The sequence below is a fragment of the Hippoglossus stenolepis genome, chromosome 4 (genome assembly GCF_022539355.2).
Source record: "Hippoglossus stenolepis isolate QCI-W04-F060 chromosome 4, HSTE1.2, whole genome shotgun sequence".
Classification (NCBI taxonomy): Eukaryota; Metazoa; Chordata; class Actinopteri; order Pleuronectiformes; family Pleuronectidae; genus Hippoglossus; species Hippoglossus stenolepis.
The window spans coordinates 19488770-19514853 of NC_061486.1; the positions used below are offsets into that span (position 1 = coordinate 19488770).

General features: G+C 44.0%; 1 protein-coding gene and 1 long non-coding RNA gene across 3 annotated transcripts; one reads left to right on the forward strand and one right to left on the reverse strand.

The window, feature by feature from the left end:
• Positions 1–283: 283 nt before the first annotated feature.
• Positions 284–9474, reverse strand: lhx1a (LIM homeobox 1a). The gene is made up of 5 exons (XM_035153556.2): positions 8345–9474; positions 6255–6478; positions 5438–5721; positions 3401–3566; positions 284–2317 (listed from the first exon to the last, which is right to left on the reverse strand). Exons 1-5 carry the CDS (start codon positions 8512–8514, stop codon positions 1938–1940), a joined length of 1224 nt encoding a protein of 407 aa, XP_035009447.1. The 5' UTR covers positions 8515–9474; the 3' UTR covers positions 284–1937.
• LOC118105755 lies at positions 9461–25907 on the forward strand. 2 transcript variants are annotated; one of them, XR_004695154.1, is made up of 3 exons: positions 9461–9691; positions 12080–12172; positions 25788–25907. It is a non-coding gene; the product is annotated as an uncharacterized LOC118105755 (long non-coding RNA). The 2 variants fall into 2 exon arrangements; XR_004695153.2 differs by lacking the exon at positions 25788–25907 and adding an exon at positions 19517–19766 and having other exon boundaries at positions 9463–9691.
• The last annotated feature ends 177 nt before the right edge of the window (positions 25908–26084 follow it).

Here is a 26084-nt window from a genome sequence, read left to right on the forward strand (position 1 = left end):
AACTGCCGTTTCCAAGTTTCCGAATCCTTTTAATCAGAATTGACAAATGTTTACCTGCCACCGTGTCTGCGAAAGCCAATTATTTCACACTCCAAGTGAATGGAAAATGAGACGTGTAGACAAAAAGCGTTCATTATGACATGAGTGACACTGGCCTGATAAGTGCTGCACAGAGAGAGTCCTGTGATGTACGGCTGTGCTGACACTGCCTGATGCATGAACACACTGTGATGTAATACACTGCAGGGCCGCTGCTCCAAAGAAACTGTGTTGAAGAAAATCATAAGCATATTTTCTAGTTTTATTAGAAACACATTTTGTCAACATGTTGTATTTATACAGTGAATGGTCTAATATGCACTGGAGGTCACATAAGCTTAGGTTTATTGGAACATTAAAAGACATATCATGAGGGCTCGATATTCAAAGAGATGTAGCAGCTACTAGCTGCATATTTGACCATCAATTTTTAATAGTTTTTCTCCTTTGAAGACACAAAAATAAAACCTGTCTAAGTATGTTGTATTAACAATTTTATGAATGCATCGTCAGCAGACTAAAAAATTAAGAAGTCAATTACTCCTTTTAACACTTACATTTTGTCTCAACACATTCTGCAGATAATGGTGCAAAGCACTTTAACAGTGTTTGTGCTATTTCTTTTTTTTATTTGGCAAATGTCTACTTTACTTATGTTTTTTATTCTTTTTGAACCTTTTTTTGTAAACAACATCTTGTACAAACTAGCACAGTGAACCACAACCCCAGCAAATGTGTTTTTATCTCCATACAATATAAATGAAATCAATACAAAAGTTTGGTTGGTTGCTTGGAACATTTTTATATGGATCAAGAGGTTCTAAAACATGGTTTTCGAGACTTCTGGACTCCTGAATTAAATAGGTTACGTAAACAGTTGACTGTTCTAAGTCCCACATTTAGAACCCCAGTAGAAGATTTTTAGAAGGTAGACTTCATTTCAACATTTCAAGTTCACTTCCATTTTAAATAAAGGGTTTGCAATCCAGAGAGGGTTTTACTGTTTGCCTTTTGAAGGCGGCCTTCTTCAGATTTGGTGGAAATTATGAAATCAAAAGGAAAAAAAGGACAAAACAAATAGTCCACACAGAGGAAAAGAAAAAAAAAAAGTCATTTCCTCTGGCCTTCAGAAACATAGTGTCAAAAAGGTTGAGTGTCAATATGGCAGAGCCTTGAGAGGCAAAGAGGTCTGAGGAGCTTCTGAATAAATACAAGGGATGTGTCTAGTGCCTCGAACATAGTCTGAATGCTGCTCAGCCGTCCTACAGTGCCAGGTCAGCACACAACCAATCCTCAGCCCCTTCATTCTCTCTCTGTAAAGCTATTGAAGTCTTTGACAGTAGCTAATGATGTTTTTCGTGTTCAGAACATACTAGGAGATTTCGAAAAGGGTTGTTTTCGACCCCACCTTTGAGTGTTGGGGGGTTTGGTCGTTATGCTGGGCCACTGACAGCATCAGGAGGGGTGACAGGGTGCCCCACGGGTCCGAGGACAGAGGGGAGAATAGGGGGCTGTTCAGCAGTCTCACTCTTTTTTTTGTAACTGTTTTTTGTTCGGCATCTTATATTATTACTTTTTTGTAAAGTCCAGTTTTGGATGCAGGGAGTGGGCAAAAGAAGCAATTGAAACACCCAAACACAACACTGAAGACAATGTTTTTGAGCATGATTTAAATGCCAGATAAGCTTTTCCCCACAAATAAGACCAACAAATCATGAGGGGGAATAAATAAATAAATATGAAAACTGCCCCCCTCAAAAAAAAAAAGATTCAATGGTGTTGCCCTAACCCTGTTGATATCCAAGTCCCTGTTCTCGATTCCAGCCCCCCATCACCACCAAACCTCTCCACCGTCCATTACCGAATCTCTCGCCAGTAAAGTCTGCTCTCTAAAAAAGCTACCACACAGTGCCCTCGTTCATTTCCGAGGGCGGGTGGGACAGGTGGTTGTTGTATCCGCTGCCGTTCAGCGACAGTGAGGTAAAGGGTGGACTGGGGCCGAACACCTCAGAGGAGATGCTGTGCAGGGGCCCCGGGATTCCGGGCTCGGGGCTAGGAGAGTCCCCTGGGTGGTGGGACATGATGTCGGAGAAGCGCTGCACCTCGCTGGAGGGGTGGTGGCCCGGCAGAGGGTGGTCCATACCTCCAAGGGGGGTGCCCGTGGGGCCTGAGGAGGGCACGAAGGGGAGATCGACTGGGGTCTGGGCCTGCGACGACGGAGGCCCCTGTGGGAAGAAGTCATAATTCCCTCCTGGGCCGTAGTACTCGCTTTGATAATCTGTAGATCCAAGAGACGAAGAATAATAACAAAAAAAAAAATCAACGTTAGCTCAGAGAACAATGGGTTTGCATAAAAAAATCCAGAGACGTTGAGGAATTCATTCAATATACATAGCTTGATTTGTATTAGTGAGGGAGAAAGACCCTCGCCGTGCTACATTAGTCACAGTGCACGTTACACTTAAATCAAAACTGCAATTGGGTGGGGAGAACAACGTGGCCACAAAATTAATTAAAGTGGGGGCCATTTCATCAGCAGTTCTACCTACTGAGACAGATCTTTTCTTTTTTTTTTTAAGTTCAGCAGAATATTATTAGACGTTTTGCTTCAGCAGAAAAGACAAAGGCCCGAGCACAAATGAATTTCTCTGAAAATTATCATATATTCCAAGGCACTTGAAGGAAGAGTGTGGTATCAAGTCACTCAAATGTGAAGTAACTTCACTTAAACTTAACTCAGTGAATGAGGTGACGCACACTGACTAACATCTCTTCTCACTGTGTTTTTAAAAGAACCTTTTGGATGAATATCCAAAGCTGCCATAATAACTGTAGGCTACACTTTTGATTTATATATATATATATTATTGTGGTTTTGCATTTTAAATTAGCGTGTGCTTTTTGTGAAAGAAGCTCAGGAAGAAAACCATATGCAGGCGGAGTATTTCCTTGAGAGTGTGTCTTTATAGGACAATAACAAAGACCTAAATCATACAACTTATTCAACATCTAAGCTGATGATGAGATAAAATACAACAATGTATAAGAATTGTGTCATTTCAAAAGAAGAGGACAGAAAACTAGAAAACATTTTTTTGCTGATAGAGGAAATAAGGAAACATGCAAATATGAATTTGAAAAAAAAGTTAAATAAAACGTTTTACTGAAACCAGTGATAATAAATAAATAGGAGAAAAAAGTGTAGAAAAATGTATAATAGGCTACATTATACATATATAATGTAAAACAATGTGTATATAAGGCCTATATTACACATATACATAATGTTGACATGAATTACAAAAAATATATGACACATTTTCTTTCTTTGATAAAAGAAAGTAAAAGAAAGTCAACATACCTCCATAGTAGGAGAAGGGCCCGTTGGGGATGAGCTCCCCGGGCTCCAGCCGGTCCACCAGCGTCCTCATCCGCCTCGGGCTGCGGAAGAACGCGTGCCTCCTGGCGCCCAGCGCGCTCAGCTGCTTCATGCGTCTCTCTTTGGACCGTCGGTTCTGGAACCAGACCTGGACACACACACACACACACACACACATATGGGTCAACTCCTGATATATCGAAATACGCAGTATGCTGCTGATGACGCCATTTTGATTGCACGTCAATGGCTTTTTTTTTTCGTGGGAGGTGAAAGGAGGTGGGGGATAATGGAGAAAAACAATGTTGGAATAAAAATGAAAAGAAACCATTAAAAATCCGGGCCGTTATTTTTGTGACTAAGCAGGTAAACGCGGCTGTGCAAACCCGACCCCATTGAAGAGAAAGTGTAATTAGGTGTCATATTTACCTTGGCGCCTGCGCCACATTTGGCTCCGCGCTGGAGTAAACAACCGCGCGCTCTGTGTGTTTTGCGGCGCGCGTGATGAGCCGGTGCCTTTAACCCGCGACGCTCTGCGGTGGAGGCGATCGCGCCCAATTATCTTTACAGGAGCGAGCATCACATCTAACCTCCCTAATGGTCCTTTAACCCTCCATTTACTCCGACTGGAGGCTGAAGCAGCGGGGGTTTAAAATCTCCAATTAATACTTAATAGGAGGGTTGTTTCCAATATATTACCAGGCTCTTGGAGGTTATCATTTCCTAATCTATAGGCCGGATTCCTTTAATTACGCTCTTCCCTTTCCCCCCTCGTGCTCATACATATTAGATAGTCTACCTATCCGTGCGTCGGCACTCTCACTTTATCGCTATTAATCTGTTATGTTAAACCGCTTTTAGCTTGGCTCTGCCCCGCAGTTTTATCTACATCATCACCCTCTCTCCTCCAGAAAGAAGGAAAGAAAAACCCGTCCGCGAAATAAAGATGCAAAAAAAGGCTCTATTTTTCTCTGCGAATGTGTGATAGGAGATAATAGTCGTTTGCACATGACTTATCGTTCTGTGTCAACCCTCTGGTGCGCCGCATGAAACAAGTTTTTTAACACTTTTTTTTTTTTAGAAGTCGCCAAAAGCAAAACTAAAACTGCCCTTCATACAAAATCAGTGGTCATAATGATAAGAATTGGATAATGACAACGGTGCGTCAGTTGTCTGTGTTGCTCCTTGTTTAACTTATCGCGGGCCTGTTGTAATTCAGAGGTGTGAGGAGACCGTCCGAGGACCCTTGAAACCGATTTCTGCCTGTTCCACTTGGCTGAGCTGCTCTCAGCATGGCTAAATGTGCGCGCAAAACGTGATGGCAGCGCTGTGCCAGGACTCCCAGCGCTCCCAGCAGTCCGGCGCCAGTTGGCGACTCTGCCTCGTCCCGCGCGCCAAGAAATAAAAAAAAAAAGCCCATATAAATTACCCGTCTCCAAATCAACCTCGTCGGTCAGGCCAATCGTTTGGCTTAATGAAATCAATGTGACGGCGCAGTTTTGGAAGGAAGAGGCCTCCTTTAAAGAGGGGCGAAAGATGTGAGAGGGGGAGGTGAGGTGAAGGGATGGGATGGATGGATGGGTGGTGGGGGGGAGGTGGAGCCTCTCTGATGGGATAAGGCCTGCGCGGTCGTGGCAGTCTGGCATCTTGGCAGGGACATTTTTTTTTTCTCCCTCCTATAAAATATAAGCTGTTACATCACACCTTTTAATGGGTGCGTGACACCCTATAAAATAAAAAAAAATGAAAAAGGCGCGAGCCCACCTCCCCAACCCCTGGGTGTCTGAATTTTATTTCCATAATACTTAAGATTTTTCAAGATTTACTATCAAATCATGTAGTAGCTTATGTCGTGGGACACATGGTCCCCAGGTTTGAGAAATAGTCACATTTGCCATTAAATATGTGCCATTAAATAAATATGTATTTACTGGTAAATCAATTAATGAACTTAAAGTCAAATAAATGCTCCAGTTTGCAGGAGCCAGGGTGGACGCTGCGGTGCGGCTGTGCCTTTACCTGGATGACCCTCATGTTGAGGCCGGTCTCCTGGGCCAGCTGCTCCCTGATGTGTCTGGTGGGTTTGGGGGTGGCCGCGAACGCCGCCTTCAGCGTCTCCAGCTGCTTGGCCTTGATGGTGGTCCGCGGGCCGCGCCGCTTCCCGCCGAGGTTCTGGTCGTCGTTCTCGTTGTTCACCGTCTCCTTGTCGGACAGCGCTGCGATCTCCGTGTCCTTTAGCACCACGTCGTCCTGTAGCTGGTCTTGAGAGTCCGGTGATAAGCTCGGGTCGCTGCATGCCGTTACTGCAGAGATAGGAAATAGGGCGATCAGAGCAGTGGAATCCATCCTCATCTGAACTATGACCTCAGATCCGCGACGATACATTAATATGAAGTAAACTATATTTTCTGAAATGTCCATTTGGCTTCTACGCATTGGAACGGCACTTATGCATGCACATAGCATTAATTTAGCAAATTAAAAAAAACAGCTTATTTGTGCGCGTTTCTTTTTTGCTCTGCTAAAAAACCCTACAGTTTATACCTATTATGGAACAAACCCATGCAGCACATTTACATCACAGATCAGCATCTTCAGAGCGCTCAGAACAAGAAACGGCCTGAAGTGGACATATTACGCATTAGGGAGCAGAATGATCTATATGTTTTTTTGTCGGGCTCTGCTCTCAGAATGCCGTCTAAGTCCTGGTCATGGAAATGATGAAGCCACTGTGGGGCTGAACACATCACATCCATCACAATTTATTCCGCCTTGTGCTCACACAAACACACGCACACAGACACACACGCACGCACTCGCAGGGTTTCCTCTGTACCTGAGAGGAGGCTGGCGTCCTTTCCATTGCTGTTGCTTATATAATCTTCTTTGCAAACGAATTTGTTCTCGTCTATGATGTAGAGCTCCTCGCCGGTGGAGAGCTGCTTATTGCACATCATGCAGGTGAAGCAGTTGAGGTGAAACACTTTGCTCCGGGCCCTCCGGACCAGGTCGTTCGGAGAGATGCCCTGCGAGCAACCGCTGCACTTGGTGCCAAACCGCCTGCGGGAGAAGAGGGGGGGTCCAGGGTTATTATTATCATAAAATATGTATTTACATTATATTTGTTTCACAAATAAACCCATTTGGATTTAAAAAAAAAGCTAATCATCCTCAAGTCAGGTTTGGAGATAAGGCGGAGATTGTGGGAAGGCATTATCCGCCTTTTGTCGAACATAGACGCTGATTAACATTTTTTTTTTACAGTTTTTGTGTAGGCCTGAAATAAACCAAATAATTTATAACAGAGTCTAGACGTGATGTCGCACCTGGTTCCTAATGCTTTTGTTAGACCATTTAAAAATCTGGTGTCCACACTTAAACTTTAAATCTTTTACTCTATTATATAATATTCAGAGCATAAATATCAACAGTGAAAAGAACAGATCACCTCCAGATGTTCATGATAAAACAGCTTATTTTCAAACTTCAAAACAGGAATTTAAAAAAGCTTTTTTAAACACTGTGCAATTTAAAAAATCAAGAATGAAGCTGCAATGCTGACATAATAATAATAATAATAATAATAATAATAATAATAATAATAATAATAATAATAATTTAAAACCTGTTATTGTGTGGTTTGGTCACATTGGTATAATATGTTCATTATTGTATCCTATATCATACATCATTTTGTGCATGAACTCAATCCTATTTTTTAAATGATTTCTATAATAATAACAAATGATTTCCTTCCTCCAGAGTCCAGTGCACAGCTCCTTTTTTCTTCTTCTACTAAATGTTCACGTCTACACTTCCCTGGACGCGGACGCTCGGTGAACTCGCGGGTTCAGCAGGTTGGCTGTGGAATAATAAATTACGGCCGTGCCATTGGCTTCACCGTTAAACAATGTGTATTGAGTGGCGTGCACCGCTTGTTGACTGCACGTCTGTGATTGCATTGTCTGCGGACTTGATCTTTTCAGCTAGTTTACTATTCAAATCCACTTATCACGTCCTCCTCAGTCGGACTGAGCAAACACACCGGGCAGCGGCTCCTCTGGCCGGGGTTTGATCCTGTGCGTCCCCCCCCACTAACACCACCACCACCTCCTCCTCCACTACCCCACCCGGGCTCCCTGCGTGCTGTAAAAAAAAACACCCCAAACTGTGATTTCCTCGATTTCCTAACACCGCCCCCCACCCCCCCCACCACCCTGCTGAGAGCGAGTGCACACGCGTTTAATGTGGCCGCCTCTCTTTTGTTGTTGTTTTGCATAAGAATTCAAATTAACAAGCTTTTAATTACTCGCTCTTAATCAAGGCTTATCACCTGCAAGTCCTCACTCACGCCTACAGGCACGGACCGCTCACTCTGTTCACTTATTCAGAGCAAAACTAAATGAACTGAACGCAGAGTTCACTGTAAACACTGGGTGCAGCGTAGAGTTTTTAAAAAAAATAATTTCTACTCCTAATAACTTGTTCATCAAAACTAACAATTTTTTTCAAACTAAAAATGTTTTAAAGGATTTCACTTATTTTATTTGAACGATTCTCTGTATAAAGTCAGACTCATTTTAAATATGATTTTGATTTTTTTCCCCCAGGTTATTGTTGAGCAATACAACTCATGTAAAAGTTGTACATTGTATTGAGGATCATTATGATAAGCACTGTATCCACAAAAACTATTTCTTATGATTAAATAATATATTTAGACTGTTTCCATCTATTTTAAGGATTGTGCCCTCGAGTCTTTGCTCTTGTTTTAAGCTGCTCTTCCTATTTCTTGATAATAAAAAAAACAATTATTAAAGGTGTGTGTGTGTGTGTCAGCCTGCTGCTCGCTGTCCACTTAGACCACACACATAAATACACAGAAACACTGTTGTGGAGTTTGTCCGCCACCTTCTCCGCGCTTACCTAAAGAAATCATTCTTGCAGTACAGTCTCCCCTCTCGTGAAAAGCATTTCTCAGTTAAATTACATTTGCACTCGCAGCACTGCACGCATTTGACGTGCCAGGCTCTGTCCAGCACGTTGAGCAGAAAGCGGTCCAGGATAGGCCTCTCGCAGCCGGCGCAGTGGACCATGGCTTTGGCTGGCTGGGCTACAACCCCGCGGATGAAGCACACACGCACACAAAACAAAATCAACAGCGCAGGCCGAGCATTGACCGAGTATCTGCTTCCTCCCTCCCTGATTCGCCTGGAGCTCCCGGGTCAATGAGCGCGGAGGAGCCAGTCGATCAGGTGTCACCACAGATTTCTCCCTGCATGCGTAAAAAAGGCTCGAGCGTCCAAAGGGAAGAAGAAGAAGAAGAAGAAGAAGAAAAAAACCAAAACACACAAGAATGGATGGAAGCGGCGTCCTCTCCCTCTCGTGTGGAAAAGCCAAAAAAGCAAAGAGGTGAATAAATAAATCAGTCCCTTGTTGCATCCGGAGCAAAACGCACAATTCGGCCAAAACGCAGATCTCAACGCAGGAAGCCGCAGATCGGCTCAGACGAGAAGAGCGGAGCCAGGTCGGTTGCTGTCCCGGCGCTCTTCACTGGGATGCATCGGCCGAGGAGAAGAGCGTCGTGTGCCAGTCACTGCTGGGAAAAGGCGTCTAGTAAAATTCTTTGAGGGCAGAGCTGTCACACAACAAGACACGCACGCCTATAAATAATTCAGTGTACTTTGACATGGCAGCGTATCCACTGTTCACAACCCGGCGAGAAACAAAATCCCACACCACCCAAAAAGAAAGATTCAAACAACACGGGGAGTGCTTCCCCAATCGGTTGTTTCGGATGATCCGGGATGTTCAGCTTGTGTCGGTGGGAAGATGCTGCTGTATGCGCCGGCGGCTCCGGTGGTAGTAGGCGTGTATGCTGGGATGCCCAAAGTCTCCAGTACCGTGCGTATGCTGGGATGCGCTGGGTCTCCAGTACACTGTCTTGCTCCTAAAGCTCCAAGCCAGCCTTATTCCCAGCCTCCTGACGTCAGGCCGCGGCCCGACCAATCAGCGGCGCGCCATGCCAGCAATCATCAAGCCGCCCCATCATAACCCAGCGACGGCTCTGCCTGCTATTTATGCCGCACACTCAAGACACCAATTGTCACGAATTTCCCTGCAAACTGTCATATGTAAGTGAATGTGTTTGGAGGAAGCTGCGGCGGCGGCGGCGGCGGAGGGCGAGCGGCGGCGGAGGGAGAGACGCCACTTTCCAGCCGCCGAGCGAATCCGCCTGGGCATGAGGGGGACATGACGGAGGAATCTGAGCAGGTAGATACGGTGGCGTCTCCGGGACCGAGGGGCTGGAGGCGCGTGTTGCGTGGCGCGCGGCCACTTTATTCGCGTGAAGTTACTTTGTGCCAGAGAATTACGCACGAGTTTGGCATATGTTTGGCTCGGGGTACGTGTGTTGTTAATATCCCAAATAAAGCGGCTGTGCGTGGAAATATAAAGTCCTCGGTGTAGAGGTGGGGGGGGGATGTTTGATCACACAGTCGGAAGCTGTGATCTTATTCAGGGGATGGGGTTTTTTGGAGACGTTGCCGTTAACTTCTCCCCCCCCCACACACCACCCCTCTCAAGTGCCGTGGCAACATTACAGGCTGTCAGGTGTATTTACCGAAAGAGTGTTTCCCTGTGCATCAGCAGTAGCGCACTTTTAGCACTTTCCAGCTTGGTGCGAAGGAGAGGAAGCGTGGAAGTGAAAGACAGAAAGGCTCTAAAGTTGACAGCTCGCGCGGCTCAGCTCGTCATGGGGCTCGCGGCCCAGACACCTCGGACAATTCATTAAGGGAGGTTCAATCCACTTCAAGTCCACCTTAAGTAAATAACACCGTGAGCCGAACAGCCTCTCGGATTATTTACCCCCCCCCATCAAAGAGATCAAGTCAAGTATACTGAGTTGGATATTTAAAGACCTGAAGTATTTAACAATTCAAAGATTTGTTTGTTTTCTTCCCTTGTTCGGTTTCATTAAATAGATTGTCTAGTCTGGAGGAAAAGAAAGGAAAAAAAAAGTACGCTCGCTGAACAAATTCGTTTCGTTCCACCATCTAATCAAGATGTGCGTTTGCCAGGAAACAAGTTTGTATTAATTAATCTGTGAAACGTTTGTTTACACGAACTGTTCTGCTGTGGCCTCCGAGACAACGAGCTGAATAAACGCACAAGTACAATAAGGAAATGTTGTATTTGTCTTTGTTCGTCTTCAGATGGAATCAGCTGGGCTCTTTGCGCACTTTAACGCAGGGGGAGCGATCCAGGGACACCCATTTATTCTGTACCAATAGCCCGCCAGCATCCTCCTGCATATGGGCTGCTTCTCATGCAAAACGCCAGCCCGTCCCCGTCCAGCTGCCTCTAAGCGTCTGGGGAGCACCCCTTCAACAGGACATGTGTTACTGGCTGGAGGAACAAGAGATAAGGCTTCGCAACACGCACACTCCATCTCTTCCTCTCTCTTTTCCCTCTTCTCTTTTAATTTTCACGCCGCCACCTCCTCAGTCAGCCGTTCTCTCTTTCCTTTCTTGTACCACCATACTTCCATGTTTTTTTTCCTCCTGTTTGTGGGACGAGGGCATCCTGCTCAGCGTCTGGTTATGTTTCCATCACCGGGACAGTGTGGGTCATTGCGCACCGTGACAACCTGGCGGGTCATAGTTCTGCATATGAGGACAAGCAGCGTAGAAAAATATTATTCGTTGAGCTTCTGGGCGACAGGGCTCCTATTTCTGTTTTTTCCTTCTGTGTTAAAACCTCCAGACGTGCTTGGAAATAACCACTGAGAGCTGGCAGTCTGCGGGCCTCCAACCACCGCACGAACTTGTAAATGCAGCATGTAAACGACAAAAGTTGTTGTTATTTCCATGTGTAGAAGATGCCTCGATAGTCTGTCAGTGGGGATAATCTCTGCCTGATTTAGAATAAGCCAGAGAGAGAGAAAGCCAGGCGCACAGAGGAAGATTAATCCACGAACAGAGGGAAATCAAAATATAGGCTATAGGCTTAAAAATATCTCAGCTCCCCTCAAGGCAGAGACACTATTAAATGCAAAAAAATGGTTTTAACCTTACCACTGTAATCCCTCACTATAAGCGATAGATTTTTTTTATGCTCTCACATTTCCATTCTGGTGCGGGCAGAAGTTGGAAATTAGAATTTGTGGCGCAGCGTTTGTGCGCACGTTAAACAAAACAAAACTTCACGTCTCCCTCCTTTTGTCTCTGAGTGGCTGGAGGTGGGTTTGGATGGCAGGAGGCCTCGTCAGCAGGCCTGCTCGCAAAATGAAAATCACAGCAAAGCAGCAGTGACAAATTAAAATATAAACACCCAATTTAATCTAAAATGTCTTTTCACTGCTGCCCTCTAAGAGGAGTTTCTAAATTTACATTTTATTTTCGAGGCGTTGGTTTCGGCTCCTGGAAACTCTCACTCCGACCCCGGCAGGCCGTGCAGCCTCAGATAAGAACAGGGATCTCTCCTGGATCGGGGCCGCGGTGTTGTACAGCAGCCCAGGAGATTTGGGGTTTATGAAGTGCAGACAAGTGAAGTGGTACACTGCGAGATAATTAATCTGAGATAATGAATGAGGCTGTGAAGATGCATGCAATCATTAATTCTAATCATGACACGTTTATTTGTCTCCCCTCTCTCCCCCAGGCTCAGTTTAGCGACACAGTGTCACCACAACAGTGTGCGAGGGGCTCCGGCTGGAGGAAGGACGGAGGGAAGACTGAATGCTGCACGGAGCAGGTGATTAGATGGGTTTGGGGGGGGAGAGAGAGAGAGAGGGGGGGGGGGAGGTGTTTAAATTATGAGAGAGAGAGAGATACTCCGAGCAGTTTCCCGTGGTGGCCAGGACGTGATACCGGGAGGATGTGAACCTGATACCCAGGTCCTAACCCGGGCCAGTGAGACCGAGCAGGGACCGCGGACTGGAGCTTTGATCCGCTGAGCGCACCGGGGTGGAGGTGGGTGTTGGGGGTACCGGTCTGCTGCTCGGTTCTGCTGGTGGCAGCCTAACTGCAAGATGACGATGATGATTGTTGTTGTTCTTCTTCTTCTTCTTATTATTATTATTATTATTATTATTATTATTATTATTATTATTATACGATGCTGGTATTAATATTTCATACTAAGGCGTATTGATCATTCTGATTTACGACTTCATTTATTTTAGGAATAAACGGACCATTAAAAAAAAAAAGTTAATATTATCTGTTGACATTTTAATTTCTATTCCCACTATAGGTAAACATCACTGAATGTAAAACTATGAATTATTCGAAGAAGGGTTTGACGTTATTTACATAAACCTTTTAAAAACTTTTTTTTAAAACGAATTTAAAAAAAACATTTTATTTCTTATTTTTTATTTTATAAAAAAATGCACATTTACATTTAAAGAAAACAGTCGCCACAATGAATCTGTTATTTAAAAGCTCTGTGCGCAAACTGCACATTTACCCCAAAGTTTATCGTCATGTTCATAAACTTTAAGTGAGTTTGTAGAGGAGATGTCGGAGGAGGGAGAGAGTGGTGGGCATTTCTCTGTTTCTGCCAGGCTGTCAATCATTCTTCACGGCGTTATCACGCCCTCCCAGGACCGAAATCCATCCATCCATTCATCCATCCATCCAATCATCCATCCAATCATCCATCCACCCATCCATCCATCCACCCATCCATCCATCCATCCATCCGTGCCTCTGTGTGTCCACCGCGGTGCGCGATGCTCACGCAGCAGAAAAGGCCATGGAGCTGACACATCAGGGGGGATTCTGAACGTGTAACCCACATGACTGGATGGGCTGCAGCAGCTACCGCAAAGCACGCAAAGTCCCACAGTCGACTGGCCAAGCTGTGTGTGTTTGTGTGTGCGTGTGTGTGTGTCCCTCCTCCTCCTGTAGATCAGGGGCCAAACATATGCCGATGTGAACTCAACGTGGATTATTGAGCCAACAGCAACTCTATGCAAACATTTTCCAGACTTTTCAACTCCGGTCCCAGCCTGTGCTGAAAGAAATCCAATGGGATTTATAGATCATCTCCCTACAGCTGTCCTTTCTCAGTCAGTCAACCCCCCCCTACCCTGCACACACACACACACTAGCCAATACTCAGAGGTTGCCATGATCTGCAGCACCATCATCCACCGCTGTCTCCACTGTCCGTGTGTTTTCTCAAGGAGATCATATGACTCAGTGAATTAGTGGGCTGGGGGTGGAGGTGGGGTCCTGGGGGTGAGGAGGGGACGTTGGTTCCAGAGCAGTAACCCTGCATGAGGCCCCGGGGTCACCCGGAAACAAGGCCACCATCACCACGGCAGTCCCACACACTCCTCTAGGGGGCGAATCAATCCTGGCAACGGGAGGTTGCACAGGCCATTATATCACCATCACTGTTAGAAGGCTAATAACTACACCTATTATACACCTAAAGAAGGCATTGCTATTTATATTCCTTCATTTTAACTCAGAACCCACGTCTATCTATCTATCTATCTATCTATCTATCTATCTATCTATCTATCTATCTATCTATCTATCTATCTATCAACAAAATGTAAATAAAGTCATAAACCGTCACCATATTCCGTTTTCAGATTTTTTTATTCAGTGACTGTATTTGGTGAGACACCCAAGTTCTCCCCTCCTGTCACCCATAAATAACAATATTCACACAAACTCAGAGAGCAGCCCGTTAAATCAACAGCGCGGCTCACACAAAACGCCACCGTTCCCATCATATCACTGACTGAGAGCCGTCACTGTAAATCAAAAGTGAAAACGCTCCTTTCTTCTATCCCCCCATGCTGCAAACAGAGGCGCTGAGAAATGAACATGCACGGGAAGCAGCCCCTAATGCACTTCCCCTAGTTTAGATTAATGGTGCTCCGCGCTTATTCTGCAGTCGGGGTGAAAGGGCTAGGATCACTAATGATTATAATATAATGTGTGGCGATAACCAGTGCCTTTGAGATATTATCGCCCGCTGGCCAATGCTCAGGGGACCGAGCTGCATGGCTGCAGAGCGCCAGATATCTGCTGCTGCTGCTGCTGCTGCTGCTGCTGCTGACGCCACCGCAGCGGATTTCTGCGCCCCTGATATAAAACAAGCCCGCGAGCATGAGGAGAGAACTGGCCGCTGCTGATACAAATATACAGCAGAGCGGAGAGGCCCATGACGCTGCCCATCCACCACACACCGGGACTCCTGTGTGTTATACAGATGAGATGACGAGGATTTTTTTTTTTATCCAGCAGCGCCCGGCCTCTAATTCTCACCTTATAAATCATGGTGGAAAAAAAAAAATATCAGTAGGCCTTGATTTTTAAAATTTTTTATTATAGTGATTTATTGTCTTCTTCCCGGAACATTTTGTGCATGTTACATGCTTCTAGGGCCAGTGGGAAACCGTGTTAATGGGTTATTTGAGCCCAGAAGGGAGTTCTTGAAATTAAATGAGGGAGGTGTATTTTAAAAACTCTTGATTAAAACCTTTCATCGTAAAATGAAACCAGTGTAACAGATAAATAAAAAAGCTTAGAATGATTCTTAAAATTGTGATTCAAGGCCGTCACCGTCCTGTGACGAAAGCACCTCTTTTTGTGAGGTGGTGTGAATGTTTCCAGGTTTTATTTTATTCCAACTCTGTGATTTCACACAATAGAATTCTTCACTGCGCCTTTAGAGAGAAAAAAACAATCACAGCTAAACTTAAAATGTGATTTTATGGCTGCTTTAATTTCTCTGTGGCTCAAACTGTTGGAAGAGAATTTTTCTTTTTTTTCTTGAAATCTCTGGATAGGTTTAAGAATGAGAAATCAGACACGTGCATCTTGTAAATGCAGTCACTGGCCTGTAAAAGTCATTGTTCTCATTTCAAATGTCCCCTCGTCCCAAAGCGCCACAAACAATAAACCCCAGTGGAATCACAGATGTCCATATTTACCTGGAAAAAAAGAAAAAAAAAAAAAAATCACTGGCATCAAACAAAAGCCAAGAAGCCTCTGATTGTTGTTTAATGTGAACGCGCGCAACTTTTCCAAAGCCGATTAGCCTGGAAATCCCTGCATAATTATCGACATGCACTGATCAATAACAGACAGCTCAGTCCTCAACAGCGTCTGAGGGAAAACACCGCAAGAGAGGGAAGGAGAGGAGGAGGAGGAGGAGGAGGAAGGAGGAGGAAGGAGTGGAGTGAGCGATGCTGCTGCGCTGGACGCTGGATCCCGCGCTATCCATCTTCATTGGAGCTTTTGTGTGCGTAAAAAGCAAAGGCGCGCGCATAAGGTAAAGCCCGCATCAAAGCCGCGGCTTTATTTTTATATCCAATAGATCAGCAGGCAGACAAAGCTTTATTTTCGCCAGGAGAGACATATTTTACCTCTGCCTTACGGTTTTATGTTGGAGAGGTGTCAGCCGGGGGAAATGGATGGCTAATGCATAGGCAAAACGCTGCTCGCCTCGGCATGCTGCACGTCAGAGGGGGACTGCAGGGAAGAGCAGCGGGGATTTAGGGCCCCTGGGGTCCAACACGGGGGACTGAGTACTGGGTGCGGGAGGGGGGCATCCAGCCTCAACTCCTACTGTAACTCATGACACAGTCGAAAAACAGAAGCACAGTTAAAGATACACAAACTCAGACGTGAATTTGCCTTTTGAGACAAACACACAGGGCGGCTCCAGTGTTTTGAAGGGGCCTGTGCTTCCTTTTTACCCCCCTCTCTTTCTTTATATCATTGTGTTATTCACCAAAAGAACAACAATAGAATTTCCTCCAATAACTGAATAAATCAAATAGATCTGGTGATCGGTGGTTGAGTCAAAGTCAAATACGTGTCTCAATGAGCTTTGAATGTTGTCCAGGGTTGGGGACAAATGCAGAGCCCTAAAATCACCCAGGACCCCCACACACACACACACACACACACACACACACACATACACACACACACTCGCACACGCACACACAAACACACACGCTTACATTTAATTTTATCATTAAACTATTGTATGATGTGCATTTAAGTAACGTATCCCCCTCCCCCCGGAATCCCAAAATGTCAAATAAAATTAAATCGTTCCAGTACCAGTTTTAGGTTTCACGTAACAGTGTGCAAATTAAAACATGAAAAATTAATTAGCTTCTTCTTGGAGCTGTCAACCAATGATGACAACTGAATCAAACTCCTGTTGTCATCACCTGGAAGCTCAGGCAAAGTCCATTGAGTGGATGGTACACAAGCACACAGTCAAAGACGCACATCTCAGTTAGACCAGCACATTCGGTTTTTCTGTAACATCCACGTCCGGTCACAGTCATTAGGCAGATCACCTTCGGAACATCCCCAAACAACCACCCACCTTCTCCTGATGTTCAAACATGTTATTATAGCTCATACTGGAGGGGGAAACCAGTGTCACTGGGAATGTAACATGCTTAAAAGCAACTCCAAACAAACAGCAGCCTAGATTATCAAAGAACGCAAGCTACTTAAGGTTCCAAGGAGTTTAGCATTAAACTCATGGGTACAACAATAAGACAAGTCATTTTTACTGTTAACTTACTTGCATTTCCAGAGCTTTCACCTGATGAGGACAACTGACTGTAACTCACCGTGCCGACTGTCGACATTGCTTGAAAGTTTTAGGAAAAAGCTCAGTGGTTGGATCCTGAGAAACTGTTTTTGAATTGTTAGTTTAATCCTGAAATCCTGAAATTAACACGGTAGAATTTGAGGAATTAGAGAAAAAATTATCTGGATAAAATTTTTTAAAAAAAGGACATGTCTACATTGCAACCAAACAAAAAAGAGCTGCCAAGTAGGTTTCCTTTATGCCGGGGGGGAGGGAGTGTCTATAAATTCATCTCCCACCACACGTCACAAAAATCTGCCATGACAGTACATTAATTAGATTTTTTAAATAAATGCATTTGTGGGGGTTAGTGCATTTTTCCATAGTTAAGATGTTAGTGGAGAGTCTTAGTGTCCCACGATGGTCTAAATACTGTTGCAGAGGCTTTTCTCTTCCAGCAATTTACATTAACATGCAAAGAGTCAAATTTAAAGATTTTGTATAGCGTTACCAAACATAAAGCACAACCAAATCTTGTTGAAATCAGCCTTGAAATCTATACATTAGCTGAATCTACTTCACATCCCTCTAACTCGTCCCCATACAGGACTATTAGCTAGTTGTTAAAATCGTGTGCACTGCTCACCCCCGACATGAATGCAGATTTCTCGCTATATGCTGCAAAGAGTTAACAAGATTTACAATGCTGCTCAAAACACAGAGCTTCCCTGTCACATTTCCCCCTCATGCTAAATAGAAATCTTAAGAAGTAATTGGAATTTACTGCATACCTGAATAACTGCATATAAATAAGCACACATTTCATTGGGGGGTTCACTGACACTGTTTGGTTGCATAAAAACTGCTGCATACATTATTATACACAGCAAATAATCTTATTTTGCTAGAGCCTCTGCTATATGCTTGGGATTCCGTCCAAATTACCGGGGATTCAAACAAGCGTTTTCAATTTATTAAACCTATATGGGCAACATTTCATTTTAATGGGACAATTTATTTCTGGGAAGGGATTATCAGGGGCTGGTTGAAACCATGGCAGTGTGTAAATCTGACAGTGTTCATCTCATTTAGGGGCAGGCAGCCGTGCTTTCTCTGCTCGGGCCTGTCCTGGTGGACAGAGAAGCAGGGTTCAGGGTGCCTCACAAGGCCCCGACTCCTGTCCCATTTTTTTCCTGCAGCCCAACGGCAAAACTAGCTCGTTGACTTTGGCCATGTCTCCCAGACAAATTCCTCAATTCTCAACACCTTTATGAGCCTGCATGCGCTTACTGAATTTGGTGGAGGAGGACACAAATCCTCCGGATGGGATTGGCAGTCATGCCCCTGGTGTCTCGGCCTGACACGCTCGGGATGTAAAGTGGCCGTCGACGGTGCGACCCCCCAGTCGAGAGGGATTTGGAGATAATGACATTGCCGCCTCTATTAAGATTCACATTAACCATTTCACCACATGACCCCATTTCCCTTTGTCCTAGCCCCTGTGTCAAAATCCTCGCAGTCTTCTCATGCCTTTGGCAATATTCAACGCTGACCAAACAACCTGCATGTGCACAAACTCTGCTCCTGGAAAGGACAAAAGGAGATGTTGTATATATGCAAAGAAATACAGCGGAAATAGCCCCACTTGTTGAAAGTGAATGCCCTTAACATTCATGGAACAAATTATTTGGCTGCAAATCGATCCCCTATGCCTGTATCTGACACACTCTCAGAAATATGACTTGTCTTTTCTTTTCCACCGACTGAAAGGCACTCACACTAAGGGACCTCTCTTTCCCTCTCTCTCTCTGTCACGCATTCATACACACACCAACCCCTAGTTGCCTCCCCTGCTGGCTTCCAGAGCTGTGACTGTGGGAGGGAGGCCAAATTGTTTGTCTCTCCCCGTGTCAAGGCTCTGCAGCGGGGATGAGACCATGAGAACAACTGCTCCCTGTCTGGCTTCTGGCTGATGGCTCCATCAGGTTAGAGCAACAGGGAGTCTGACGCTGGATGAGGTTGAATGTGTGTGTGTGTGTGTGAGTGTGTGCGTTGACATTTTGAGAGAGGTAGGCTGATCTTCCCAGGAGTAAAGGGTGATGCTGTGCACAACCAAGTTGAGCAGTTAAAAAGAGTTTGAAAACTGATTCGGTAGCCCAGTGCAAAAAAATACTGTTTCACTGAGTTGTTAGAACCAAACATGGACACAAAATGCTTTAGACATTAAAGACTGTGACAAACTACAAAACAAAGAACTCACGGACTACGCAATGTGAGCATCCCACCACTAAATCTCATTTTATCCGATGTAATTATTAACAGGTAATCCACTACATCTGAGCAGTATCTCTGGTTGTAGCCTATATCACAAGTGTTGGTCTCTGCACAGGTACAATAGCACCAGTCCTGATAACCCCACTGTTACAAAGAGTCTTAAGGTCATCTCTTTTTCACCGGGAGAGATTTGTTTTCTTTTAGTTTTTTTTCATTTTTGTGTCTGTCGCACGTTAGAAGCTTCATCCACCCCCCACTCGCTCGCGGTGAATCCAGCGGTGGATCCTCTGCTGTGGTCACACATCAAATTCTCCTTGACTTCTACGGACGGAGGCCAGGCAGATAAAGTCCACAGAAACTGGAGAGCGTCTCACTTGGACATTATCGTTCATACATGCACCTCCTCCAGGAGAAATACGGAGGAACTGCAGAGTTCAGTGCATGTCTGAAAGCAGCTGTTTCCCTGCTTCCAGTCTTCATGCTGAGCAAGGCGAGCCATATGCTTACTCCAGTTCTGCACTTAACACGCACACAGCAATGGTTAATATCAATCTTCTCAACTCAGTCTTGTTACAACAGTGAATTGACTTCCCTTCAATTAAGAACTATTCATTTATCCATACTTCAGTTTCCAAGAAAGATAGATGTTGAAAAAACTGGAGAGAACACTGACAATTGAGTTTTTCACTGTAAAGTGTACAGAAAAACAAATACACAACAAAAAGTATTAATGGGTTATTGCAAATTAGCAAATGTGGGGTGAAGTATATATATATATATATATATATACATGGTTATATTTAAAGTTGAGTAACATTAAAGCTGAGGGGTCTCAGGTGGTTCCTGTGCACGAGGAGCACAGTGCTCCTTTACTTAGGACATAAATACTACACAGGAGCAAGGTGACCGCTGACAGTCATCTAGTATTTATTGGCATTTCCTCTACATTGATTTTCGACAGTGCATCTCATGCAGCATGTGTTGGACAGCGTTGAGTCATATTTCCATCCCTGCTTGTGTGTGACACTGAACTCTTTTTCAGTCCACATCATTCCCCTGCTTCTTCTCCTCTGATAATGTAGATGAGGTGGTTATGCTGCTGCATGGAGAACCCTCCTCCTCTCCCGACTTGCTATGCCTGCAGATGAGTTGAAAGGGTGAGGAGGTCACAACCTTCCTGGGGGATGTTTTACGATGACATGGCTGGCAAGGTCTGATTTGTCTCCACTGGAGCGTGCTGCTGGCGTCTTCACACCCAGCCAGAGAGAAAGAGAGAAATAGAGATAAATAGAGAGAGGGTTGAGAGAAAGAGAGAGTGTGTGCACAGAGGCAAAGTGTTGTTTGGCTGGGTGGGACGGAGAGGGGGGGTGGGGTTGCTGGTTGCTTGAGGTTGAGCGTCACAGGGTGGAGGAGGGTGGACTGTAAATTAGCTGACTTGGCAAACTGATGGTCAGCGGTATAGTTTCAGAGAACAGCACCCACCTTGACCCCCGCCCAGAACAGCCAGCTGAGCCCCAGAAGGAGGAGTGTGAGCTATCGGACATCAGATGTGACTGTGTAGGTTCAGATCCTAGTTCACTAATTCAGGACACAGTTGTCGTTTATGTTGGGACTTCTTAAAGTCAGGGTTGGTGAGTCGGTTCTGAAACACTTTTCATTTTACTTGTTGAAATCCTCTTCACATCCCAACAGCCATCGATAATTAAAAAGAAAAACGATGTGTGTTGTCCCTCGCAGGACTGTTATAAACACGACTGATCATTTGATTTGAATGAAATGATTGGCTGGCGTACCTGTCTGCTCAGCTGGACACACACACCACTGAAGCAGATATGATAGCCAGAAGTTAGCCATCAAGTCAATGAAAAGTCAGCTTCTCGTAGTTGTCGGGCAGTGTGCGTTCATGTGTTCTTGAGGCGTAGCTGTGAAGAGAGGGCCAATGGGAGGGGTGGGATGTATCGTTTGCATTTTTTCTAAGTGTAGCCTGCCTATTGCTAGCATTTCCAGGATTACCAACCCTAGCTTTAACGCTGATTCAAGGCTTGTGATAATGACAATGCAATGTGGTGTTTAACACATTAACACACAGATTTCTCTTAAGTTTGTTTTTCGATCTTCTTATTCAATATATTGTTCCAGCAATATTCAAGTTAACAGTGACTAAAAAACTGAAGCTTGTGGCAGGTTTTCTTTTCATGAATGCAACATTCAGTCAGGAGGAAATATGTAAATACCTTGTCCATTGATTTCTACAAACTTCCCCAGCAGTCTGACATATTTGGTGTCTTTGAAATGTTTGGATTCATAGACTTGAACGATGTTTGTTTGCAAAGTCATGTTTCTATTGACTGATCTACCAGGAGAGCAGTGAGGCGCCAGCATTTTCCACAAATTAAATCTTTTTCAGCACCATATACATATATTTTAAAATAAGATCCAATAGGAGGCAAACATGGGGGTCTCTGTAATCGTTTCCAAACGCCTCTTGTCATCTGCCGTCCAGACTCAATCACAACCCCTTGATTTTCAAACTAAAATGGGGCCAACCGTATTTCAAAAAGTCTTGATGTGAGGGGATCGAACACTCGTAAACGTAGCAGAAGTGAAGTGTTTTAAAACAAAGACATATGAGTGTGGACGTAGCTTCAGATTTACTGTTAACTTTTCAAAAAGACAAGTCTCTTTTGGAAGGCTTAGAACATTAATGCCACAAAAGCTCACAATCTAAAGTATATTGGGGTTAGGGTTGGCCTGTTTTGAACATATTGATTTCACACATGCCATTTCTTCAATTGATGCAGATTTGCAATCATGGAGCTCATTAACAGGGGAAGTTATATATCACCCCAAGGTGCTTCAGGTGGGGAGTATAGAGTTAGACAAGATACAGGGGCACACCATAAAAAAGATGCTGGCTTCATTTGCATAGTTTGCTGGAATGCACCCCCCAACGGTGCGTAGGTGGGAGAGTTAACACCCGCGAACACGCAAATCATGTAATCCCTGACACTGGAAGACAAACATAGGAGCAGATCTAATCTAATCAGGAAGAGTTCTTTTATCTGGGCCCAGCCTGGTCACACGAAGAAGACAGCCCATTGGAATGGCTGATAGATGGATAGTAAACCATCTCGGTAGTTTTTGTTAGTTTTACTGTCAAAATATTCCCAAACCAGCAATGATTACTCTAACAATTAATGGGTGTTTATCCAGATCCCAGTACATCTTGTTCCTCGGTGCCCTAGAGCTCCATCATGTTGATTTTAAAGATTTATTTTGATTACTGTGAAAGATGAAACCATTGGACTTGGCAGAAAAGAAGGGAAATCAGAAAAACTGAGAGATCCACTTCAACATTGTTGATTTTGGTCTTGTGAACAGATATGTTGAAATAAAATACAAAAAACAGAATCACGTCTCAGCTCCATATCCTCCCCTGATTAGCTGAAGTTGTAGAAATCAGTTCAATGATATTGACATTTAAACGTATTAAAGGTCCCCCTAAATAAAAAATATAATAGTTTTTCATATGTCATGCTCATAAAGAATCACTTTTTAAACTAAACAACATTAGGTTAGGGAGAGAATTCTTCCTTTTCATTAGTGAACCCTCCTTAAAAAGTTCTACAATAATGTTTGTGTACAGGACGCTGTGTGCAGAGTCTATGGGGCAGAGTGAAGTTAGAACACTTTGCATACTGGTTTATTGCAGTAAAGGTTTTATAGTCATATAGTAAAATAAAATAATTAAATGATCAAAATGATAGGGGGCAAAGGCGGTTAGGAAGACATGTATACACAGCAGTGTTCAGTAAACCCAGATGATTACTGCACAGCCTAACATAAGAATGTGTGTAAATGTAACAGCAACATTTAAATTGACCTGAGTGTACTTCTACATCTTTATCATATCAGTTTGAACTCTTTACAAACATGAACTGAATTCAGTTGAACTGGGCTTCCTCTTGTAAATATTCACTGTGTCAGTTACAGGTAGATGACTGTATGGGCCCCCCCCCTCTGCTCTGTGTAACACTGCGGCCCACCATGCATCAAACACGCCGCCAATTCATCGGGGAGCCATCGCTGGGAATATATAGCAGCTCCTGGGTTACTTTCTATTGTAATAGATGCATTGTGCCGCTAAAGAATATCCCAGCCTGTATTCAAGCAGAATGAACAAAAAGGGAAGCAGAAGAAAGAGTCTGGTGCAGATTCAGGGGGAAGTAGCATAATTAGAAAGAGATGGATCGGGGGAGGTTCAGTTGCTCTAGATGTGAAATCTAATTTCTATATAATGTCATTTAAATCCAGTGATCCAGGAATTGTATTTTCACTCGGATTATCGGAATCATCAGCCCGTGAATGCATAAGATACCTGCCACTCATTGTGCATGAGTGCAAGTACGTGTGTATGTGTGTGTGCGTGTGCGTGTGTGTGTCCCTTGTGCAGGATGGAGGGGGTGGGGTAGGGATGGGGGATTTAGTGCTCCTCAAGTTCACAAGTTGCAAGGTTTTTGGGATGAGAATAGTGATGCAAAGTAAGATGAAATCCAGTGGAACTTCAATAAGAAAAAGGTGCAGGGGGTTTAAAGGGAGGTTTTGAAGGCAGCACAGGAAGAGAAAACAAAATGTGTCTGCAGAGAAAAATGATTGTGAACTAATCTAAGCTGAATTTTAGTTTAGAAGCAGCAATGAAATGAAAAAAAAAATATCTTCTGGCTGCAGATATGTAGCCTGGCTCTCACCCCTGGAAAATAGCATGTTTTAATGGTTAATGATGTCGCAGCGCACATCAATAAAATATCTCGTCCTGTTTCACGCTGACCGTGTTCTGCTTCACGGGGGAAATATATGTACTCTGCATGTCTGCTGAGGATAATAAAGTTTGTTTTAGGCTCAGCAGCTCTTTAGGGAGAGGTAGAAATTCAGAGAGACAGAATTATGATCAAGGAAGACGCTCCATCATTCATACAGATGATACAACGGCACGCAACACAACTTTATTAATCCCTTGGAGCAATCACAAAGTACAGTTGAGAATAATAAATACGTATTGAAGCCAGTTTATGTGTCACAAGAATAGCATGTGCCCATACTTTATGACCAGCTAAGATGTCTTAAGGCAAAATCAAGAATAAAATAACTATTTCCCCAAAACATGTAGAGGACACAGGTGCATATGGTTTTCTAAGCATTGAGTATTGTCCACCAGTCAGGTTGAAGCATGTGTGGCAGCTTCTCTCTCGTACCGTGCTCTCTCCAGTTCTGTCCAGATGTCTGTTTTCCAGGTGAACCAGTGTTCGGAGATCCGACAGAGTTGGTTGGCTCCACCTGGAGAGGGAGTAGCCTAAAGCCTAATTTATGCTGCCTTTATGTACGAAAAGAGATATACGTCATAACTTCCCACATAATTCTATGTTCTTAACGTTGGCATGGTTGTTAAGCCACTAGAGGGCAGCGCAGAGTCTAGAGTTTCTGTCAAAACCTCATGAACATGGCGATTGAGAAGGAGGTTGTGATTATGCACCTTTTTAGAGAGACACAAGGTCGGATGTTTGTCCTTTTGCCCTGGTGAAGTGACAACATGTAGACGCAGTTTTCTTCAAAAAGGCTTTACCCATGTTGGATTTTGTTCCCTGTGTCTTACGGTCGTCTTGCTTGAACTACTGGCTACACTGCCCCCCCGTGATTTCCGGTGGTTCTGCTCCATTTTGTCTGTTTCGTCCGTATCTGTAAGCTTTCAGAATACGTGCACAAATACAGACAGAATGAACACAGACTACAGACAGAATGCTCAGTCCGTTTCCGTAAACGAATCTAACATTGAGCCTTAATGAGCCTTCATGCTACGTCCATACAAATACAAAATGGTCTCCATCCGGAAAGCATTTTAGCTTAAGAAATAATGTCCGTCCAAACAGACATGCCTGACAACGCATATCACATAACCATTCACGTAATCGGCACATGCCATCGTATTATCGAATGAAGAATTTAACTACACAACAGTTGTTAGCAAAGAAAAGGTCCACAATGCATCCATGTTGCATTCAACACTGGTGATCTTGTGACGACCAATCCCATTGTGATGGATAAGACCCAATCAGGAAGATATCGTAGGTGTCTACAATTGTCCCCAAAGGTCCAGAGCTTTCAGACATTTCCAAAATATTTAGGCTTAGAAACTCTGGGGTCATGTATTACTAAATTGATGTGTTGTAGAACTCACCTGAACGCTGCCCAGCATGATGATGATGATGTGTAACCCCAGAGAATACATTGGCAACCTGCAGTTCGTAAATGCCTCACTTCATTCATTCATTAAAGAAAACACATTTAAGCAGTTCCTCTGAATATTATGCTGCCTTTGCTACAACCACATAATTGGGGAAACAATTTTGTAATGTTTAGACATCATTTTTAGGAGGCAGGTTCGCCACTAGAGCAGCTGGGGGCCTATAATGAGGATAATAAGGCAAAACCTCCTCTCTCTCTTTCCCACCAGGAGTCATCCTGCCAGACCATGGACCTGACCAGTGATTGTTGGGATCTTGATGCATTACAGAAACAGTTGGACTATCTTCTATTATCATACTGAATTAAAAACAACAAATATACCACCATGTACGTGTGTGAGTTTCTCTGTTTCATCAGCACAGCATAGTTTGTAAGTACAGCATCATTCAACTCTCATAGATCTGAGCCTCTCGACAGCACATGGACACCTCAAGAACACTAACCTTTCACACTGCACTACCACAGAACATGAAAGGACAAGTGAAGACAAATTCTCTCAAATAGA

What these genes read in the sequence shown, in the direction of transcription:
- lhx1a (XM_035153556.2), bottom strand. Translation starts at nt 8,514, where the DNA reads ATGGTCCACTGCGCCGGCTGCGAGAGGCCTATCCTGGACCGCTTTCTG. An exon ending in TGCAAGAATGATTTCTTTAG is followed by an intron (nt 6,479 to 8,344) that starts GTAAGCGCGGAG and finishes CTTCTCCCGCAG; the next exon opens with GCGGTTTGGCACCAAGTGCA. An exon ending in GCCCTTCTCCTACTATGGAG is followed by an intron (nt 2,318 to 3,400) that starts GTATGTTGACTT and finishes TTGGATCTACAG; the next exon opens with ATTATCAAAGCGAGTACTAC.